The 22,333-nt window shown below is 37.6% G+C and overlaps 1 protein-coding gene across 1 annotated transcript; it reads left to right on the forward strand.

Moving 5' to 3' along the window:
• The first annotated feature begins 7,535 nt into the window (after positions 1-7,535).
• LOC110772598 (glutamate receptor 2.1-like) lies at positions 7,536-21,724 on the forward strand. Its single transcript, XM_021977054.2, has 5 exons — positions 7,536-7,876; positions 10,394-11,730; positions 19,607-19,922; positions 20,501-20,910; positions 21,161-21,724. Exons 1-5 carry the CDS (start codon positions 7,582-7,584, stop codon positions 21,722-21,724), a joined length of 2,922 nt encoding a protein of 973 aa, XP_021832746.2. The 5' UTR covers positions 7,536-7,581.
• Positions 21,725-22,333: the final 609 nt, after the last annotated feature.

Raw genomic sequence — 22,333 nt, forward strand, 5'->3', positions numbered from 1 at the left:
AGATATGCAGACAAAGATTCATTTTCATGCATCCTAGTATACTCAAATTCACGTCTAAGGTTTTGAAGCTTTACTGATCGGACATGGTCACCACCATGATACTCTCCATGTAGCAAATTCCATGCCATCCTAGCTGAATCGGCAGTAGCAATTCGAGGGAAGATCTGGTCAGAAACAGAGTTCTGAATAATGCCCAGAGCTTTTGCATCCTTCATAAGGATTGCAGCAATCTTCTCATCATCTTCCTCTGTAGATGTTTCCTTCTCATTCGCCTTCTTCTTCGATTCTGGAATCGGAATTCCTTTCTCCACCAGAGTCCACAGCCCATATGACTTGAAGATGGTTATCATCTTGATTCTCCAGAACTCATAGTTCTCACCGGAGAAGATCGGAGTTCTTACCTCTGAACCTCCTGACCCAGACATTGCTAATCTCAAATAACCAAACCCCGATTTGTTTCAGATGTCAAAACGAGCTTCAATTGATCTCCACAAACTTGAGTGAGCACCAATTAGCTTGATTCCACAGATCTAAGAAAACGCCCAAATCAATTGATCGAACCTGGCTCTGAGGCCATGTTAGAATAGATAGTGTTATCAGACTAAGAAAATGAAGAAGAATAGGCAGAGAAGGAATCTGAAAAATTGCTCAGCTCAGCTCTCTAAGTCAGAGAGAGGCTTTTTGTATATTTCAGTATATTGAACACGCAACAAGCACTGTGCTCTTGACCATTAGGCCTTAGCTGTACACTCACACACAACATCTCAGCCTTACACTTGTCATCTTCTAGGACAAACTGATTACATCCAATTAAAACAGGGCTTACTTATTCTAACTACCAATTAGCTCAATGCTTATACATTAACAAAGTAGATTTATGCAAGATTTTGATTTCAAGAAAATTCAATTGATTAAAACACTAAGGCATTGGGTTTCCACTTCTAACATAAGCATGCAACTCTTATTAATTTGATCCACAAAATATTTTCCAATGTAGTTGTTCAAAATAATTAAAGCTCTTTTTAATTTCCTTTAGAAGTATTCTAAGCATAACTTGTACCAATGGCAACAAACTATCAAAAAATAATCTTCGTCGAAATTCTATTAATCTTTAGTAATTCTCTTCTCTTTTAAAAGCATGAAAGTTTTTACTACACAATGGGAAAAAACATGATTGAACCCATGAAATAGATTATCAAACATTCATCAATTAATTAAAAAGAAAAATACAAATTCCATTTGAACAAAAACTACAAATTCACATTAAAGCTTAAGTTTGGATCAAACTAATAAAAATTACACACTCATATTAAAAGCTTTCTCCCTAGCCTTAGCTAGGGAGTTAGTTCCCCATAATAAAATAAAACTAAAAACAGAAATTAAAACTTAGAAAGATGGAGGGAAGAGAGAAAGCTCAAGAGTTATGGAGCTTGGGTGTGGTTTGAAGGCTTGTAGAGCTTCCTATTTATAGCCTTAAATCTCAACAACAACAATCACTAGGGAAATATTAAAATCTGAAATTCTTATCCCTTTCAATGCAAAACCGTAGCCCATCTCTTCATTGTTTCTTCTTTTGGCATGGGTGTGACACTTCATGCATTCTTTTCAATTCTTTTCTTCTTGGTTGCTCCATCCATTGCTACTTTTCCTTTCTTTTATGCCTTGGTGTGGCACTTCAACACTTTATTATGGACTTCCATACTTTCCTTCTTCTCTTTGTCGGGTGGTACATCATTGTGCATGCATTTTATATTTCTTCTTTTAGCATGGGGGTCTGGCTCTTTATTTGCTGCCAACTCATGTGCTGCTAGTCTTTGTTGCTGGCTAATAAAGTTCTTTTGCTGCTGCACATGTGTTGCTGGAAAAACGAATTCTTCTGAACCAGGCTTGGTGTAGGAAGGCCTGAGGTTTCAATATATATCCAATGAGGCTCAAATTTGGATATGTTATAATAGACACCCATTAGAACAACTTTCATGAAGAATGCATTCCCATCTGAGCAGTAAAAACGTGTGTTTTGGGGCTTGCAAGCTGACTGCCGAAAATGGACTGGAGTTTGGGCTTCATTTATTTTCTCTCCTTGGGCTGCTGCACAAGAAATAGCTACCTAATAGAAAATTCAACTGAATTAGCCTTTATTTCAATGAAGTGCAAATGGATTTGTAAAATGCAATGTAACATTCTAATTGGTTCAAAATTCATTGAAACAAAGTACTAACAAATATAGATTAGGGATAGAAATTGTAATAATTATGTGTTTATCAACGATCTTTGAAAAAATACATATAAATACATGTTTATATTTATGGCTAATAAATCATTATATATATATATATATATGCGTGTGTCGTGCACATCCGAGTGTGTGTTGTTTAAACATGAAGAAATTAATTTTGTTTCTTTTTCTATTTCAGGCCTTCCCTCGAGGGTCCCCTCTTGTTGCTTACATTTCAAGGGCAATCTTGAATGTGACTCAAAATTATGGGATAATGGAAGCAAAGCAACATAAGTATTTTCCGTACGAAACCAAATGTCAGGACCCAAGCTCCACATTCTCTTTAGACAATCGCAGTCTAAATGTGTACAGCTTCGGAGGCCTCTTCATCATCACTGGAGTGATTTCAATTTCTTCATGCTTGATATATATGGTTCATTTCCTCTACAACCACTGGCCTGCTTTGAGTTCCCTCCATCCAGAAGCCTCGGTCTTGTCAACGATAGCAAAGCATTTCATTTTCGACCGAAAAGATAACTCTGTGCTTGCTATAGAGCTAACCAATCAAGCAACTCATGAAAATTCTGTTTCTGTAACAGAGGCTAGAGGAGATGATGCTTCAGCTTATGATAGGAACAACTTGCTGAGCCATGCAGTGTCTTTTGACCAAGGAATATCAGACAATGTTGCCCTAGATGAAGAAGATGATGAAATACTTTTGCGTTCTATGGATTCTGGGCGGTTCATCTATGGATGTGCCTAATTTCTGGTACTTGTACTTATGTGTCCACTTTACCTCTTCAAATTGTAGTGTGCTGAACATATTTGGTAACGTATCTTTGTCTTCTGTTGGAAATAAATCTTAAACTCATATTGTAATCTGGTGTAAGAGTAAGTGTTGCTACTTAATCCACGTTTAAAAAAAGTACACTAGACCATTCATGTTTTGGATTTTCTTTTTCTTTTTTCTTTAATTATTATTTGTTGGTAGATATGATTTATTTAATTACTAGTTTCCCTCTCAAATCTAGACCCATATTAATCATAATTTTGGGAGCAAATTTCCTCCCACGGGAATATTCGGTTGAAAGATTTCTTCGTCTTCTCCGCCTCTCTTTCTCCCTGCAAAACGAATAGCAATAAGAGGACCACACCCGGGGGGTGTTGGCCAAAGGCCCTCCGATGCCTAAGTCAGTTCAATCGATCTGAAGAGAAACGATAGCTAAAATAGGGTACGGGAATATGTATGTGTGGTAAAAACCGGGTGGCCGGAGCCGTGAGTGGTGGCAGGAGCCTTGTGTAAAAGGGAGAGAGAGAGAGTGGCGGCTGGGGTTTGTGAGAAATAATTTCTGCAGAGATTTGGTAGTCATTTTAGACGTACCCCAACCCTTGTGTGTGGCCATCCTTTTATAGAGGTCTCGGGAGCTAGGGTTTCAGAGGAATAATTCCGTAGATGGAAGGGAATTATTCCTCCCCAATTTGGCGAGCTTTGACTAATTAGGGATTTGATTTATTTGGTTTAAATCAAATTCCTAATTAGGGTAGCAATCAAATCAATACCTAATTTAATTAGGTAACTCCTCCATTAATTGAGAATATTTGTAGGAATCAAATCAATCCTCAACCTAATTAGGTAACATTCTATTTAATTGGGTAATCCTCAATTAAATTGAATAATTCCCAATTAGGTCAAATAATCCCAAATGGAATGAATTATTTGACCTAGGGTTATGAATTAATTCGGTTCCCACAATAATTATTTGGTATTAGATCAAAAACTCTTTTTTATTCTTTGTGCAGGGAGCGGTGAAATTTTTTAAATAAACTAGTGTGCAAGGGACCTGGACAATGTATCAAACCACAATGTATATCAACCCAAATTTCTGTCATATATATCAAACCACAATGTGTGCAAATGACCTACTAGTGTAGTGGTTTGGAGCAAATGCTCCCCCTAGTAAAGGCCCTGGGTTCGAGTCCTAGCATCCGTGTAGTGTGTATACATTTAGCAATATGCTATCGCCCCCTTAATAGGAAAGATTTATTTCTAGTAAGGTTCTCCGGAAAAAAAAACACAATGTGTGCATCGGCTATAGAAAATCAACAATGGCAAGCACTCTGCAGAAATGAACAAGATAAATCGAAGGCACAATTAAGTTATCCTCTTTTCAGACTCGTCAAAAATTTAAGAATTGGATTGATGAATAGTGATTAGCCAAATTCTATATAATGTGATCAACAAAAATAATCATTAATATTTCATATAAAGACAACAATTATACTCTGCCCGTGGGGCCAATGTGTCAAGTTCCATTTTAGCTCCTTCCACTTGCATATTAGCATATTACTGGATTTTTCTTGTTTGGAGCTTAATTTATCATTCAATCTGGATAACAAAAAAGAATTGTTGCCAACTACGTTATTCCTTTTTTCTTTTTCTTTTTTAAGTTAGAAAATAATCTATTACAGGTAATTTTGACAACAATGTTTACTCAATCATTTAGTACGTAGTGCTAATTAATCACATGTCTATATAAAATAAAATAAAATAAACAAATTAGGTAAGAGCCATATGAGTTAAGCAGCCTTGCTTGCCTTCTACATTCCTTGCAGAGTTTCTATGGCGAACATTAACAGTCACCTCAAATTCTTCTTCATCATCTTCATCTTGTTCTTAGATCTCGCCGTCCACGGAAAATCCTTAACTGTTGACGACGAAAATAATGGAACGACACTAGCACCGAAGCAAATGGTACACGTGGGTGTAATTCTTGACTTGCGTTCTCCAGTTGGGAAGATGGCTCAAAGCTACATTTCCATCGCACTTTCTGACTTCTATGCTAGAAATGCCAACTACAGAACAAAGTTGACTCTTCTGTGAAGAACTCTAGCGACGATATTGTTGCTGCAGCATCAGCAGGTATACATACCATGTTATGAAGTTGTATCATTTTCATAATTTTAGCTGATTATTATACTCATCTGAAATGGTTCTTTCTTACCATGTTATGAACTTATGATATTTTAAAATTTTTAAAATAAAAGAGGTCCTGCAAGGTAGCACATTTCACCGCCAATTCTCAAGGGTGTGAGGCATGGCAGTGGAATGGAAACATAATTGTAGAAAATATATTTCCTTGTATTAAACAGATTACACAAAGTCCCTATTTATACTGATACAAGATATCTACTTAAGGTAGGAAATAATATAGACATGAATACAATCTGATTTATAGCAGGAAATCTGATTTGACTTCCGTGTGTGCTAGGAAAGGAAAGCTGAGTTAACACCCCCCTCCCCGCGCGCGCAAACTGGGCGTCCAGGATGCACAAGTCACAGAGTTTTTATATACCGCAACGGACGATTCCACCATTTATAGTCGAAAAGAATAGTCACAATATGTTTTTCAAACCAGAAGAGATCCCTTTTAAAAATATATATATATTTCGAACTTTGAATTTTCTTGTTCTTGATTCTCATCCAGATAATAAGTTTCATAAACGGGCCTATTTTTATAAGGTGTCTCTTTAAAGTAGAATTGATCCTTTGTTTTTTCCTATAACCATTAAGCCGTGTAAGTGCATCCAAATAACCACTAAGCCATGTGCCGTGTGGAATGTACAATCTTGAAGAGCAAATTCATTTGAGGAACAATCTTGAAGACCTCACCCCACATTGTAATTATCCAAACTGTCTATTTTTTTAAATTCCGAAATTCATTTCTTTCGTTGATTTTTTCTTTCTTGGGAAGTTGGTTTCTTGTTTTATTTTAGATGAATGAATTCCGATCTCATTAATGCGATCAAATTAAACTTGATGATGATGGTTTTAATGTGGATCGGGATGTTTCTGACTTTTTGATATATGAAACAGATCGGGATCTTGTGTGTGTTTTGAAACTAGGAAAAGGGTGTTTTGTCATCCATGAAAAGTACTCATGCGATGCAAATTGATTTGTCTCGAGTTATCATGCGATGCAAATTGAATCAACATTTATGAGTGTTGACCAGATCACATATTATTTTATTATTTATGTACGGAAATCTAATAAATACCCACAAGAATGCAATTTTTGGCTTCTAATGAAATTTTTACTAAAATAATTGGAATTATCTCCAAATGAAATGCTGAAATATCCACAATCAGTTGAGCCTCCATTGTTCGTCCCTCCTGAAGGTTTCTAGGTGGTTGTCAGTTAATAGCCTAGAAGCTTCTTAATTCAATTCATAATACATATATATTTATATATCTTCATTTTGTTTTCTAAGGAAGTCAGCAAAGGCAAAAGTTTCGTTGTTATTGGGCATCGCAGAGAGATTTGTTTATGAGATATATTTTTTGGTAATTTGATTTCTAGTTTGTATTTGATGATTTGATTTAAGAATTTGATGTTGGTTTTAGAGATAACTTAGGATCGTCCACTCTAACATGTTAAAATATGTTTTTAAGAATTAGTCAACAACACTAATTAGAAAGTAAATCTGATGTTGACACTCAGTCATTCCTATTAATTATACAAATACTTATTTAGTCTAGCAGCATTAGTTTGGAATTTAAAGCTTCATTCATAAAATTATTAACCGGGCCCCACTACAGTACTGGTGATTAGACCTGGTAACCATTTTCCTGAATGAGTCTAAAAAACAGAACCTCCAAATTCCTAGGCAAGATCAGAATTTCTTAATGAAGAAGATATCTCCACTTTGTCGTCCTCCAAGCAAACACGTATATCTTGTCGCCGTCGAAGGCATGTATCTTTGCATATTTAGTCATCTTGTGTGCCGTGTGGAATGTACATACGCAAGATGTTGAAAATTCACACACAACGAAACGTGAGAAATATTAAACCGAGGCATATACATATTTGCAAAAAAAAAATTACATACAACTTTGAGAATGCCAAACCAGAAAATTATACTCCAATAATGTACTGATAAAGTCTCTAATGAAAGTTGCAATTGATTAAAGCAACCGTATGAAGTTTTAAATCAAGATTAGAAGAGTCTACATCAAACTAAATAAACAAGGACGCTTGTAAATTAACTCTGAGAGACCTTCCGTTCAAATTAGTTGATGACGATTTCAGAATTTCACAATTTCAAAATCCACATGTACATCTACACGAAGAAGCATTTATTGGGTTTGTACTCTGGTGGCAGATTTTTGTTAGAAGGGCGTAGCATGGATTAAGTAAAGACTTTTCAAACATTTTCTATGCCACACATCTAGTTGGAAGAAGCTCTGCAACTTCTGTTGCTTCTTGGAATGTTCCCTTCTTAATATTGTTGAAATTATACACATATAAACAACACAAAGAAGCCATACAAACAGTAATAAACGAACTACGAATAGCATCTAGCATTCTATGGCGAACAAGAATATGAGGTACCACCTCATTTTCTTCATCATCATTTTCTTAGATCTGATCAGCCTCTATGGAAAATCCTTAACTATTGGGGAAAAGCGAACAACAATAGCATCAAAGCAAATGGTACGTATCGGTGTAATTCTTGACTTGGATTCTCCGATTGGGAAGATGGCTCGAAGCTACATGTCCATGGCACTCTCCGAATTCTATGCTAGAAACGCCAATTATCGAACAAAGTTGACTCTTTCTGTGAAGAACTCTAGCGAGGATGTTGTTGCTGCAGCATCAGCAGGTACATTAATTAATCTTATTTTGATAAATTTTCAGCTAATTACTGTACTTCTTCCTCCATGCCGGCTTTTCTTAGATGAAACTAGCTAGGGCCGGTTCTTTTCAGAGAATGTTTTTTGAGAATATTTTCAAAGAATGAGAATAAGAAAACAAATTTACATTTTCAGGATTTGAAAATGCGTCTAGTAGATTAATTAGAAAACGGATTAAGAAAATAAAAATAATGAAAATGTGTCTGGTAATACAATTTGAGAATAGTAATATGTGACCTATTTTTCCATTGTATTTTTGTTAATTTATGTTCTAAAAAAATATTTTTTTAAAATGTATAATTTGACAAATAAAAAATTATATTTTTTTTAAAATTAAAATTATTTTTATCTCTTTTATTTTTCATTTTTTCTATTTTTTCTTTCTTCCTCTTTTCTTCTTTTTTCCTTTTCTTTCTTCCTCTTCTCTCCTTTCTCTTCTCCTCTCCCTTCCCAAGCCGTTTCTTTCTTTCTTTCTTCCTCTACTTTCTCTTTTCTTCTCCCTTCCCTCTTTTTCACTATCTTTTCTTCTGCCTAAAAGCGATCGGTCGCTGGGAAGTTGCGACCGGTCGCTGGGAAGTTGCGACCGGTCGTTTCTGGCAGATTCGAGGTCTGGAGCTAAACAAAGGAGCGACCGGTCGCCAATTCTTTGCGACCGGTCGCATGAAGCACGAGTGACCGGTCGCCTGACATTTGCGACCGGTCGCTTAGAAGCAGATTCAAAGTCTGGAGGGAAAACTTCTGGCGACCGGTCGCTCATTCCTGACGACCGGTCGCTCCGGTCGTGCTGTGATGTTTTGCTTACGTATTTTCAACTGTCTTTTCAATGGCTATCGCTTTCCACAAGTTTGCAGGTGCTTAATGGATTACTTCTGAGGTAAAAGAGGGTTGACTACCTGCTGGATAGTTGGGAGAGCACTCATGGCTAATTGGTTATCCTATTTTGATTAATCTCCTCTCCATTTTCTGGTTTAATGGAGGTGGCTGAGTGGGATTGTATTACCTACCTAATCTGACCCTTAGTCTAAGTGGTGACTAAAAGGAAAGAACGTGGAGGACAATCAGATATCCTATCTCTTGTCCATTGGCTTGTGTAGGTAATGGGGTGAAGTAAGATAACACAAGGGTGAAAGCATGTTGAACATATGTAGTGGCAAAAGCTGGAAACTAGTTTAGAGTTTTCTAGAGAGAGTTTCAGAAAAAACCAAGGGGAGAGCAAGAGAGTTCTCTAAGTGTATCAAGGTGTTGAGCAAGGGTGTGAGAGAAACAAATTGTGAGGGTAGTGTTCTAAGGGGGTTTCCTTTGTAAACCAAAGTTGTAACCTATCTTCATTAGTGAAATTTCTCAAGGTGATCACCAAAGAGGATGTAGGCAATTTGCTGAACCTCTATAAACACTTGTGTCATTTGTGCTTGGTTAATTTCTGTGTGTGTGTGTGTAAGACTCATCCATCATTAAGTTCTTTGTCTAAAGTCCATCAACAACAAGATCTTAAAAGGGCAGTGAGTTAGTCATTAATTCACAACACCAGTAGCCGAGCGTTTTGAGACTCGGTAAGCCCAAAGGGCTTCAGGGAGCAAGTCGTGCCAAGCCCTAGGCTTTTCTTCAATCATCTTCTCAAGGATACCTTTGATTACCTTATTGCTTGCTTCAGCCTGTCCGTTGGACTGGGGGTAGTAGGGCGTTGAATGAACCAATTTGATCCCCATTCTTTCGGCGTACTCCTGAGTTTCGGCGGAGGCGAAAACCGGGCCATTATCGGCCGTGATGGTTTCAGGTATACCGAACATATGGACGATGTGGTTTTCAAAGAACTTAACTACCTGTGCGCTAGAAATTGACCGATAGGACTCGGCCTCGACCCATTTAGTAAAATACTCAGTTGCCACCAGAATCCATGCGTACTGGTTGGACGCAGTCGGATAGATTTTGCCGATGATGTCTACGGCCCATCCTCTTAAACGAAGGGGCCCTTAATATCCATCATCGCTTGATTGATGTCATTTCTTCTAAAACAAAAAAACAAAAGAAAGAAAGAAACTCATCTCTTGATTGATTGACAATCTTAACAATTCCTTTTTTTCGCATCATATCATCTCCTAGATTGATTGAATATTGTTCTTAATTAACTTTTTTTTTTCTTCAGACAAAAGGCGATAGAATTTTATTAGATCAATATGAATAAGGAGTACAAGGGACACAGATTGTAAAGGAAGTCATCCCAATAACAATATGGCAGACATGGGTACAACTTCCCAGTGACCTGGGCCAGCTAAAAAACTGAACGATATGGAGAGGATCACTCTCTAAAATAACTTTACAATTCCTTGAAACAATTATGTATCATATTTTTATAATTCGCAATGAAATTTTTATTTATCTATTCAACAACTTTTTACCATGAGATTTGAACTCTAGATCTTCTCCACGACCAAAGGGCAGTTCACAATTAAATTGCTATTAATTTTTTGTATATATGATTTTTGCAGCTTTAGAATTGATGAACAACGAAGAAGTGCAAGCTATTATAGGGCCCCAAAACTCAAACCAAGCCAAGTTTGTGATAAATCTTGGGGAGAAAGCTCAAATTCCCATTATTTCATTTTCAGCTACAAGTCCTTCTCTATCTCAAACCCAAAGTCGTTTCTTCATTAGGACAGGCCTAGATGACAGTTCTCAGGTAAAAGCCATCACATCCATTGTTAAGGCATACGGGTGGCGCGAAGTTGTCCTAATCTACGAAGACACCGAATACGGCAATGGTTTGATTCCCTACATAACAGATGCTTTTGAACAGATCGATACAAGGGTCCCTTACAGAAGTGTCATGTCTCCATCATCGAGTCCCTATCAAATTTTGAAAGAGCTTACCAAGTTAATGGGAATGGAGACAAGGGTATTCTTGGTCCACATGGCTGCTTATCTTGGATCAAAAGTCTTTGTTCATGCAAAAGAAGCTGGCATGATGAGTAAAGGGTATGCATGGATCACAACTGCTGGGTTATCGACATTATTGCATCCAAAGATCGAGGAGGCAAAGGTCACTGGTTCAATGGAAGGTGTTCTGGGTGTGAGGCCCTATCTACCAACCTCAAAAGATCTTGAAGATTTCAAACTGAGGTGGAAAGAGAGGAAATTGCCCAATATTGGCAAGACAATGCAAAGCACTTCTGAGATTAACCTGTTTGGTTTATGGGCTTATGATACAATCTGGGCTTTAGCTAAGGCTGTAGAATTGGTTGGACTGGAGGTGAATTATTCTAGTGATGTTTTAAAGCACAAGACTAATAGCAAAAACACGGATGAAATGTTTGGCATAACTGTCTCTAAAGCAGGTCCAAGGCTTCTCCAAGCTTTGCTGCGTACCAGTTTTCAAGGCCTAAGTGGGAAATTCCAATTGATTAATGGACACTTGCAACCTGCAGCCTATGAAATAATCAATGTGGTTCGTAAAAACGAGACAGTTATTCGATTTTGTTGTCCTCCGAACAAAGAAGCATTTCATGATTTAGTTCAAATTTCTAATGCATCTGAGCCTATCTGGCCTGGAAACACAAGTACTCCACCAAAGGGTTGGGTTATACCTGTTACTGGCAAAACGTTGAGGATTGGGGTACCTGTCACCTCTTTCGAAGATTTTGTGAACGTAGACTGGTCTCGTCATACCAATGAGCCTATGATCTCAGGGTTCTCAATCGATATCTTTCTGGAGGTCTTAAAACGGATGCCATTTGCAGTTTTATATGAATTTATTCCGTACATGAATAGTTCAACAAAAGAAGCTGCTGGGACTTATGATGACCTTCTTTACCAGATTAAGCTGAAGGTACGTTGTTGTCTTATCTTTTAACTCTCTTTTATTTTTTAGTTTTCAATATACAAATCTTTTTAAACACAAAAATGCTAAAATATGAATATGGTTTGAATACTTTAAGTTAATTGTATTCTTCTCCATAAGGAGGTATATATAGGAGTTTACATGAGTGTTTTACAAGGAAATAGATACAATAATCAATTAAGAGAATATCTTATACAAGGATATGTCAACTATAGAAAATAAGAAAGTAAAGTAAATCCCCTAATTAATCAAGGAAATAAATCTCCTTGATTAATTAGGAAGTCTCACGTCAACACTCCTCCTCAAGTTAGTGCATATACGTCATCAATGCCCAACTTGGTAAGTAAGTCATAAATCATTCTTCCACAGATAGCTTTTATTAAGACATCCGCAAGTTGATCTTCTGATTTTACGAATGGTAAGCAGATGATCTTATTCTCAATTTTTTCTTTGATGAAATGTCTGTCCACCTCAACATGTTTGGTTCGATCATGTTGAACTGGATTATGAGCAATATCGATAGCTAACTTGTTGTCACAATGTAACTCGATTAACTTTTCTAGTTTTAAACCCAATTATGTCAAGAGTCTTCTGATCCACAATAATTCACAAACTCCTTGAGTCATTCCTCGATACTCTGCTTTTGCACTAGACCGAGAAACCACATTTTATTTTTTACTCTGCCAAGTGACTAGGTTACCTCCCACAAATGTAAAGTAACCCGAAGTAGAGCATCTATCTATAATGGAACCAGCCCAATCAGCATCTGTATATCCAACAACTTAAATATCTCCATTTTTTTTAGAACATTAATCCATTTCCAGGGGTTGACTTTAAGTATCTTAAGATCTGATCAACTACATTTCTATGAGAAATACTGGGTGAATGCATAAATTGACTAACCACACTCACAGCATATACAATACATGATCTTGTGTGTGCCAAATATATCAACCTCAATAAGGCGCTAATATTGTTCCTTATTGGTTGGTACTTGGTCCATATCTTCACACAACTTGTGATTCATTTCAATGGGTGTGTCAGCCGGCTTACATCCAAGCATTTATGTTTCAGTGAGTAGATCTATTACATACTTCCTTTGAGACAAAAATATACCAGTTTTTGACCTCGCTACTTCGATTTCGAGAAAGTATTTCAGATCACCTAAATCCTTCATCTCAAATTCCTGAGACAAATACTTTTGCAGGTTCAGTTGCTCTCCTGTGTCGTTTCCAGTTACGACTATGTCATTGATAGGATCCGCCCTGGATTTTCCCCTCGGAATCCGTGACGGACCCTGCTTCCCGTCTGACATCTAACCAATGTCAGGCCCACTTACTAAAAGAACTCTTTTCCCTAAAACAAAGAAGATTAGTCAAGACTTTTACCGAAATTTCGGCAAAGTCTCCCCTGAAAAATGGACTTTTCCCCAAACTACAAACAGCTACAAACAAAGCAAATAAAAAAATCTCAAACGGCAGCACGCACAATTCTAAGCACATGATTTACAACATAGCCTTCAGCCTCAAATTCAACCCTACATGGGCAATATCATAGCAATCTAAAATATTCTTTAGTTTACACAACCCAAGTAGCTTTCGAAAAGAAATTGACAACAAGATATCCTACAAGGAAGTCGATGCGCAGGAAGAGAGAGACTTGGCTTGGTTGCACGAGTCGCGTCAAGCTACGACCTGGGGGGCGCAAAACAGAAATTGTGAGTGGATAAAAAGAAAGTTTGAACATAATTATAATCGAACATACTAACGCCACCATTTTATGAAAATGATGTAAAACCATGCAATGAAATCCATTATTATAGTATACTTGAATTTGAAATCACTGTAATCCCATAAACCAGATATAGCATATAATACAATAATCAAACTAGACCTTTTTCCCTTTAACCAACCCATTTCTGAGACATATGCTTGGAAAAACACAATATGCAAGGAAAGATCCTTATAAATATATGTGTAAAAATATATATGTGAGACACTTAATAAAAGTGTAGATGGTATATTGAGACATTTCAAATAACATGCAGTAATCTAAGACTACTTTGAAAGCACAAGGGACATATCCATAATTAAGCCTATATATATACACGCATACATAGTCACTACACCATTATTAAGTACCGGGGAAACAATCCAATTGGGGGATTGTTTGACTAGACCATGGGGCAGCATCACATTACCCTATGACTAGGGTTGAGCCGTACAACCGGGGGACTATTGCTCTGCAGCACACACGCCAGCAACACATCACACGTGCGGCTGAAACAAGTCCTACGAGCTCAGACTGCCCGTCAAGGGCCTACAGCACACCCCGCCAAGGGTGCCCGAGTTCCAATATATCAAAACATCCACCGTATCCAAGTATCAGTATCCAAGGGGAGGTACATATCATGGTGCAATCCAAACTCCAATATAACATATTCGATTTCTCAACTCCATTACTAAACATATCCGAATTCCAAATATTCAAATGCACCAAAACCCATATACATAGACATCCGGACAATAATAGCATTCATAACTCAATACCCAAATATTTATTCGTCGTATAGATATCAAACTCTCAAAAGTATATATTCGATAACCCAAAATATTCATAAACTTCAAATATCAATATAACATCCAATAACCATAAGATATTATAACCCATAATTAAAACAACAATATAACTTCATAATCTCAATAGTCAAAATAATCAAATTTATATTCATTGATGACAACCCACTCTTTGAAAATAATGATAATTTAAAACAAAGTCCACTCACAAATAATCCAAAGCTGCTTGACCATGCGAGGGTCCTACCTGTTGAGTACGTGGAGCCTGGGTACATGAGGACTTCATTAGTAAAGTATCCAACCAAGAGCTTTAACCCAAAATCCTAATTCACGGAACTCAAAGTGTGTGCATGACTTTCAGGGAGTTCCTAGGGCCAATCTAGTACCTTTTGAAGGATGAGACGACCTCGGAATACTTGCGATCAACCGAGTGGTCAAACTCTCTATATTGGTCAACAGGGCCCGCGGGGCCCACGACCTCCAATTTCCTACTTGAAAGTTCCTATAGGTCCAACAATGTCTACCAAACAAGTCCCGAATGTTTGGTCTCGATCGAGCGGTCAGATCTAAGCCAATATGACGATCGGACGGCGATCGGTCTGCCTAACCCTAAATAATTGACTCGGAGTATCCGGGATTCCGATTCTCGATCAACGAGTTCCTACAGGATCCTAGAGGTACAGGGAATAACATAATTGAAAAAGTAACCGACCAAACGGTTCGAACCTATCAAACCCGGATATCGCTTAATAGGCGCAATATCCGTTCGATAGTCAAACGATAGCCAAACGCTAATCTGAGCATATCGTCGTGGTCAAGATGGCGTGGGGAGTATCTTAGATCTCAACAAGCCGCCACAAAGTGGCCCACGGGTTTAACCCGGACATTCCTATAGGTTCACAATTCTACTTAACTTTGGAACAATTCAACAATCCACAAAACCTCAAGAATTTAACCTCTAAAGTAGATTTCCAGAAATCAAGTATCTTAAATATTTACCTCACTCCTTTGAATTGGTCTGAAATCCTCAATTCACCTCCCAAGGAGAACAACCGCCAAAACAGCACTTGAAAACAAAAAAGCTTGTTTCAGTTTGTACCACTTCCGACCGGTATAAACTTGCTGGATGACTACAAATTTTGGATATGTTGTAGATTACAGAATTCGTAACAACTTTCGTTAAGGAACCTTTCTCATCTAAGTAAGGGAAATCGACATGCAAGACAGAATCCGAGCCTACATTAACAGATCAGACAAGGATGAATATGTTACACTTAGACACGTCTTGAGATGGCTATACTTCTTGGATGAAGCTCCAATTTTGACAGATTATAACAAAGACACAGATGAACAATGTTGATGAAGGGTAATATGCCATTAGAGCAGAGGAAGGCTATATGCAAGAGTGAATACGTTCACACTAGTGTGGAACCAGCAAACAGGAAGTAAGAGAAAACTAGTCTCACCCTGAACATGATTTAAGGTAGATAGAAATATCCGATTGCCTTGCCTTTTGGATATGTTGTAGTACTCAACCTCAGCAACAACTTTTGTCAAGGAATAGAGGTGAAAATCGCAATAGAAACTCGCATGCAAAGACAAATCCGTGCATAACACAGAGTACCAGATAGAGATGAGTTGTTCATCCTCCAGCTGGGGTTTGAGGTGCCTATATTTCTCCGATTGGGCTAATATTCGGCTATGTTCTACTAGAGGCAGATGAACAAGTCTGAAGAATTAACTACTTTGTTTGGAGCTCAGGAAGTTGATGCTTTGGACCTGTGAACAGGTCTGTACGGTTTTGATGAGGTTCTGACGGGTTTGGGAATCATGATGAGTTTGTGGGACTTTATGTGGGGGAATGAAGAGAATATTTGTGGGACTTGAACTGAGCAGACTTGGGACTCATCAAGTACAGGAGTGAGAAGGTCTGACTTGGGGTATTTTAAATTTTGACTTCTCCAAAATTATTACGATTGTGCCACTGCACTTTCGTAGATCACAACTTCCTCGTTAAAACTCTGATTTGAGCCCACTATGTGTCTACGAATTCGTGAGAGCGAGCTCTACGCAATGGAGTAACTCTATCTCCCAAAAATAATTCCTAACAAAAAGTGACTAAAGTAGCCCCTATCCCTATGGGCAAAAATGTAACTTCACAAAATAAAATAATTCGTCGGGAGGGGGTGTTACAGTCATTCACATAAACAAGCAATGCAGTCATTTTTCCTCCATCACGCTTCAAGAATAAGGTGTGATCTAAATTAATTTGTGTATATCCAAAATCCTTCATAGATTTAGTTATTTGCCAAATCATGCCCTCGGAGATTGCTTTAATCCATATAATGACTTTCTGAGCTTGCGAACCTGATTTTTCTTGTCACGAGCTAAATTACATCCTGGTGGTAAGTCTATATATATTTCTTCTTAAAAGTCTTCATGCAAGAATGCATTTTTAACATCGAACTGATGTAATGGCCAATCGAGATTTGCTGCTAGAGACAGTAGGATTCTGATAGTGTTAATCTTGTCTACTATGGGCAAAGGTCTCCTGGTAGTCCACCTCATATCTCTGTGTGTACCCCTTTGCCACCAATATAGCTTTATATCTTTCAATGGATCCATCTGTTTTGAGTTTCACAGTATAAATCCCCATGCATCCTACTGTCTTCTTTCCGTGAGGTAAGGGCACGAGCTCCCATGTGACAATCTTTTGGATAGCTCACATTTCTTCATTCATGGCTTCTTTCTATTTTGGGTCTTCTAGTGCTTTAGTCACACTATTGGGGACAGATATGTCAGCAAACTGCTTCACAAAGTGCACACGTGACTCGGATAATCTGCTGAGAGATATATAGTTATGGATGGGATATTTCCCTTTGACTTTAAGATATGCTTTGTACTGTACTTGAGGTTTGCCATGATTCTTCCTTTTTGGAAGCTGATATGTAGGCTTTGTGCCTTCTAAAATCAAATCATCATGGTATAGTTCATTAGTGTTATCAATTTCAAGGGAAGATGTTACCTGAATGACTTCCTTAGCAGGTGATTAGTGTGGTACTGGAGCTAAAGGCATCTCTGAAGCGGTCAAAATCTCATAAAACAGTTCAATTTTCTCTTCCTGATTTTGGCAGCATGGAGACGACCAGTCGCTTTGAAGCAGATTCTCTGTCTATAAAGGACTTAAGGGGAGCGACCGGTCAAGTGAGCTATGCAACCGGTCGCTTTGAAGCAGAGATGTGTCTTGAGGAAAAAATTCAAGAATTTGTGGATTGGTTGACTCGCAATTCTCCTCCTATGCTACTGAAAAATATATGTCTTGTTCCCGGAAAACGACATCCATGGAGGTGTATACCTTCTAACTTGAAGGGTGATAACATAGGTAGCCTTTCTGATGAGGAGCTTTGCCAATGAAAACACACTTTTCTGCTCGAGGATCCAATTTTTGCTTCGTTGGTGATCATGTAAGTGTACGAATACAACATAGCTGAAAATCTGTGGTTCAAGGTTTGGGGTGGGAGATATTTGAAGATGGTGGTGAAGTGTTTGAAGAGGAGTTTCGAAATTCCAAATACTTGAGGGAATCCTATTTATAAGGTAAGCTGCAAAGAGGACGACTTTGCCCTAAAAAGATCAAGGCATGTTGGCACCAAATAAAGATGCACGAACAATTTACAATTAATATCAGTTCTTTCGCTCAGCAACCCCATTTTATTGGGTAGTATATGGACACGAGCGATATATGATGTCATAATCCTGTAAGAACTTGTTAAGATCTTGGTTGAGAAATTCTCCGCCATTGTCAAAACGGAGAACTTGGATTTGGGCCTGAAACTGTGTTTCCACCATTTTATGGAACTGTTTTAACTTTAAACTGACTTCCTTTTTAGTTTTGAAAAGGGAAACCCAAGTCATGCGTGTGCAATCATCTATAAACGTGACAAACCATCGAGCTCTTGCTGGAGTGGCAATTTTAGCAAGTCCCCAAACATCAGAATGAACAAGAGAAAACGGAACCAAACTCTTATTTGAACTTAATGGGAACGGGACACGATGGCTCTTAGCCAATTCACACGTATCACACTGGAAGCTGGAAATATCAAAATTGAAACAACTTATTCAGATAACCGAACGAGACATGCCCAAAATGTTTATGCCATAGCCAAACTTTGTCTCTCTACCCCCTCAGAACGAGTTCCACTTGTTGTGAAAGCTTGACCAACCTTGGTCTCACCATCCAGTGCCCAGTCCAAGTAGTAGAGTTTGTCCCGCCTTAGTACCACAAACAATCGTCTTTCCTGTGAGGATGTCCTGAAAAACACTAATTTGGCCAAAATATTACAGTACACCCCAAAGTAGTAGTAAGTTGTGCAACAGACAACAAGTTATGGTCCAAGGAGGGAACAAGCAATACTGAATCCAGATGTATGGTGTTAGAAAGAGATAGAGAGTCCTCCCCAACCATAGGGGAGAGGGTACCATTAGCATTAGACACCACCGACGGAGTGGTTAGTTTGCGACTAATAAGTTGGCCATGATCAAATGTCATATGATCCGTAGCACCTGAGTCAATAATGCATGTGGGCTTTGGAGAAGACGTATGAAAAGCATAACCTTTGGTGGTGGCGATGGAAGTATGAGCTCGGGTAGCCAGTTCAGCAAGAGTGAGCACATGTTTCTGTGAGTCTGCAAGGAGGGAGTGAATAGTAGAGGGTTCTGACATCACTGCAAAAGTAAGATTTGATATGAGTGTGTGTTTGTGATTAAAGAGTTGATTTGAGAATTTGAGGAATTTGATGTAGGAATTTGATTTGAGAGGTAAGATTTGGATTTGAGGAATTTGATTTAGGGTTTGGGTTTGAATTTGAGGGTTTAGAGACAACCTAGGATCGATTGCTCTGATATTATGCTAAAATATGAAAATGGTTGAAATACTTTAGGTTAATTGTATTCTTCTTCATAAGAAGGTATATATAGGAGTTTACATGAGTGCTTTATAAGGAAATAGATACAGTACTCAATTAGGAGAGTATCTGCTAAAATAAGAAAGTAAAGTAAACCCCCTAATTAATCAAGAAAATAATTAATTAATTAGGAAGGCTCAGGTCAACAAAAAAAAAACCAAAACTTGGTTGTATTACACCAAAGCGAAAGCCACAGTACCTACCTCAAGTTTTGTTTATTCTTAAAGCTTTTTATACAACACTTGCTTTTTGAAAAAGAGATAAACTTTTAGATGATACTTATGATCTCACTTTCTACGCACATGTTTTTGGATGAAAGTGCAGAAATTTGATGCTGTAGTGGGAGATACAACAATTATTGGAAATAGGACGTCCTACGTTGATTTTACATTACCTTATTCTGAATCGGGCGTTTGGATGGTGGTGAAAGTTAAAGATAACGAAAGAAAGAATATTTGGATTTTCCTAAAGCCTCTGAGTTGGGATCTTTGGTTGACATCTACCGGCGCCTTCATCTTTACAGGCGTTGTAGTATGGATTCTTGAACATCGCATAAACACAGAATTTGGAGATGGTTCACGAAAGCAACAACTTGCCACAACTCTTTGGTTCTCTTTTTCCACTCTTGTATTTGCACATAGTAAGTCTTAATTACCTGCGGATTATACATGCATGTGGTAGAGTAGTGTTAGATATATATACCACAAACATTTATCATATTACTGTTCACATTTCTTATTGCAGTAATTTTCCATTAGCAAGATGTTGGAGTTCTCTAAACCTCACATTATGTAAAGCTAACTATATTGAATCTTTGTTTAATTTGATTCACATTGTAATACTTCTGTGAGAAAAGTGAGATTAAGTTTTATTAATATTTTTAGGGATTTTACTATCATTAGGGGGTTTCATGATTTCTCTCTTTCTCTTTTTCTTTTTTCTTTTTTTGTTACATTGTAGGGAATCCAACCAAGCACGTATCCTAGTCCTAACCCATTACCCCACCCTCCCTCTACTTGAGCTAACTCGGGCTTAAAGTTTCTCTAATTTAAAGCATTGTACATTATGTAATCTCTGCTATATGTATCCTTCTATAATATACTCCTTTCTCTTTCAATAAATGAGAATACGGTTTTGCAGTTTCTTCCTCAGTTAGATTTTTCTTTTATTGATTTCTAACAATTTGCATTAACTTGCATGATATATTTGTGTATCTAGAGGAGAAGGTGGTGAGCAACTGGACCAGATTTGTGCTGATCATATGGATTTTTGTGGTACTCATCTTGACACAGAGTTACACTGCTAGCTTAGCCTCATTGTTGACTGTAGATAAGCTGCAGCCAGCAGTTGTTGATGTGAATGCGCTCAGACAAACCGGTGCTTTTGTTGGATACCACAAGAATTCCTTCGTAAAAGAACTTTTAATAAGCCAGTTACAATTTGAGGAGAAAAAGCTGAAGCCTTATTCTTCCCCGGAGGAATTTCATCAAGCACTGTCCAAAGAAAGCAAAAATGGAGGGGTTGATGCTATCTTTGATGAAAGTCCCTACGTAAAGCTCTTACTCGCCAAATACTGCTCAAGATACATTGTGGTTGGACCAACCTACAGAACTGATGGATTTGGCTTTGTGAGTCTCTCCTCACTTTTGTAGGCCACAATATTGAATAGCATGCTAATACATTGAGTGGTTAAATGGTTTCAAATTTGAATGATTTTTTGTAGAGACGATCTTTGAGAAAAATACCCAATGACATGTTTATATTTATGGCTGATAAATAATTAGACATATATATATATACACACGCATGTGTCGTGCACATACGAGTTTGTGTTGTTTAAACATGAAGAAATTAATTTTGTTTCTTTTTCTATTTCAGGCCTTCCCTCTAGGGTCCCCTCTTGTTGCTCACATTTCAAGGGCAATCTTGAATGTGACTCAAAATTATAAGATAATGGACGCAATGCAACATCAGTATTTTCCATATGAAACCAAATGTCAGGACCCAAGCTCCCCATTCCCTTTAGACAATCCCAGTCTAAATGTGTACAGCTTCGGAGGCCTCTTCATCATCACTGGAGTGATTTCAATTTTTTCATGCTTGATATATATGGTTCATTTCCTCTACAACCACTGGCCTGCTTTGAGTTCCGTCCATTCAGAAGCCTCTGTCTTGTCAACGATAGCAAAGCATTTCATTTTCGACCGAAAAGATAGCTCTGTGCTTGCTATAGAGCTAACCAATCAAGCAACTCATGTAAATTCTGTTTCTGTAACAGAGGCTAGAGGAGATGATGCTTCAGCTTATGATAGGAACAACTTGCTGAGCCATGCAGTGTCTTTTGACCAAGGAATATCAGACAATGTTGCCCTAGATGAAGAAGATGATGAAATACTTTTGCGTTCTATGGATTCTGGGCGGTTCATCTATGGATGTGCCTAATTTCTGGTACTTGTACTTATGTGTCCTCTTTACCTCTTCAAATTGTAGTGTGTTGAACATATTTGGTAACGTATCTTTGTCTTCTGTTGTAAATAAATCTTAAACTCATATTGTAATCTGGTGTAACTACTTAATCCATGTCTAAAAAAAGTAAACTAGACCATTCATGTTTTGGATTTCTTTTTTCTTTTTTCTTTATTATATGTTGGTAGATATGATTTATTTAAGGCTTTTTATCACAAATGGTCCTTAACGTTTACGAAATTATCACAAATGGTCCTTGAGGTTTTTTTGTGACACTAATAGTCCTTAACATTTGGACTTTTTATCACAAATAGTCCCTACCGTCAAAAATTCTGTTAAGTGTCTGATGTGGAAGATAAGTAGAGTCCACATGTCCAATCACATCGTGACATGTGGATTAAATAAATAAAGAAATATTTTTTTAATGAAAATCCATTAAAAAAAACCATTTAGCCTCTCTCTCTCTCTCTCTCTCTCTCTCTCTATGCTTTCCCTCTCCCTCTGTTTTTTTTGTAGCCTCTACAGCCCGACTGAAGATTCTTTGTTGCCTCTACAAACCTAATAAAACCTAAATAATCATTTGTT

This window comes from Prunus avium, chromosome 1 (genome assembly GCF_965620075.1).
Source record: "Prunus avium chromosome 1, drPruAviu1.hap1.1, whole genome shotgun sequence".
Taxonomy (NCBI): Eukaryota; Viridiplantae; Streptophyta; class Magnoliopsida; order Rosales; family Rosaceae; genus Prunus; species Prunus avium.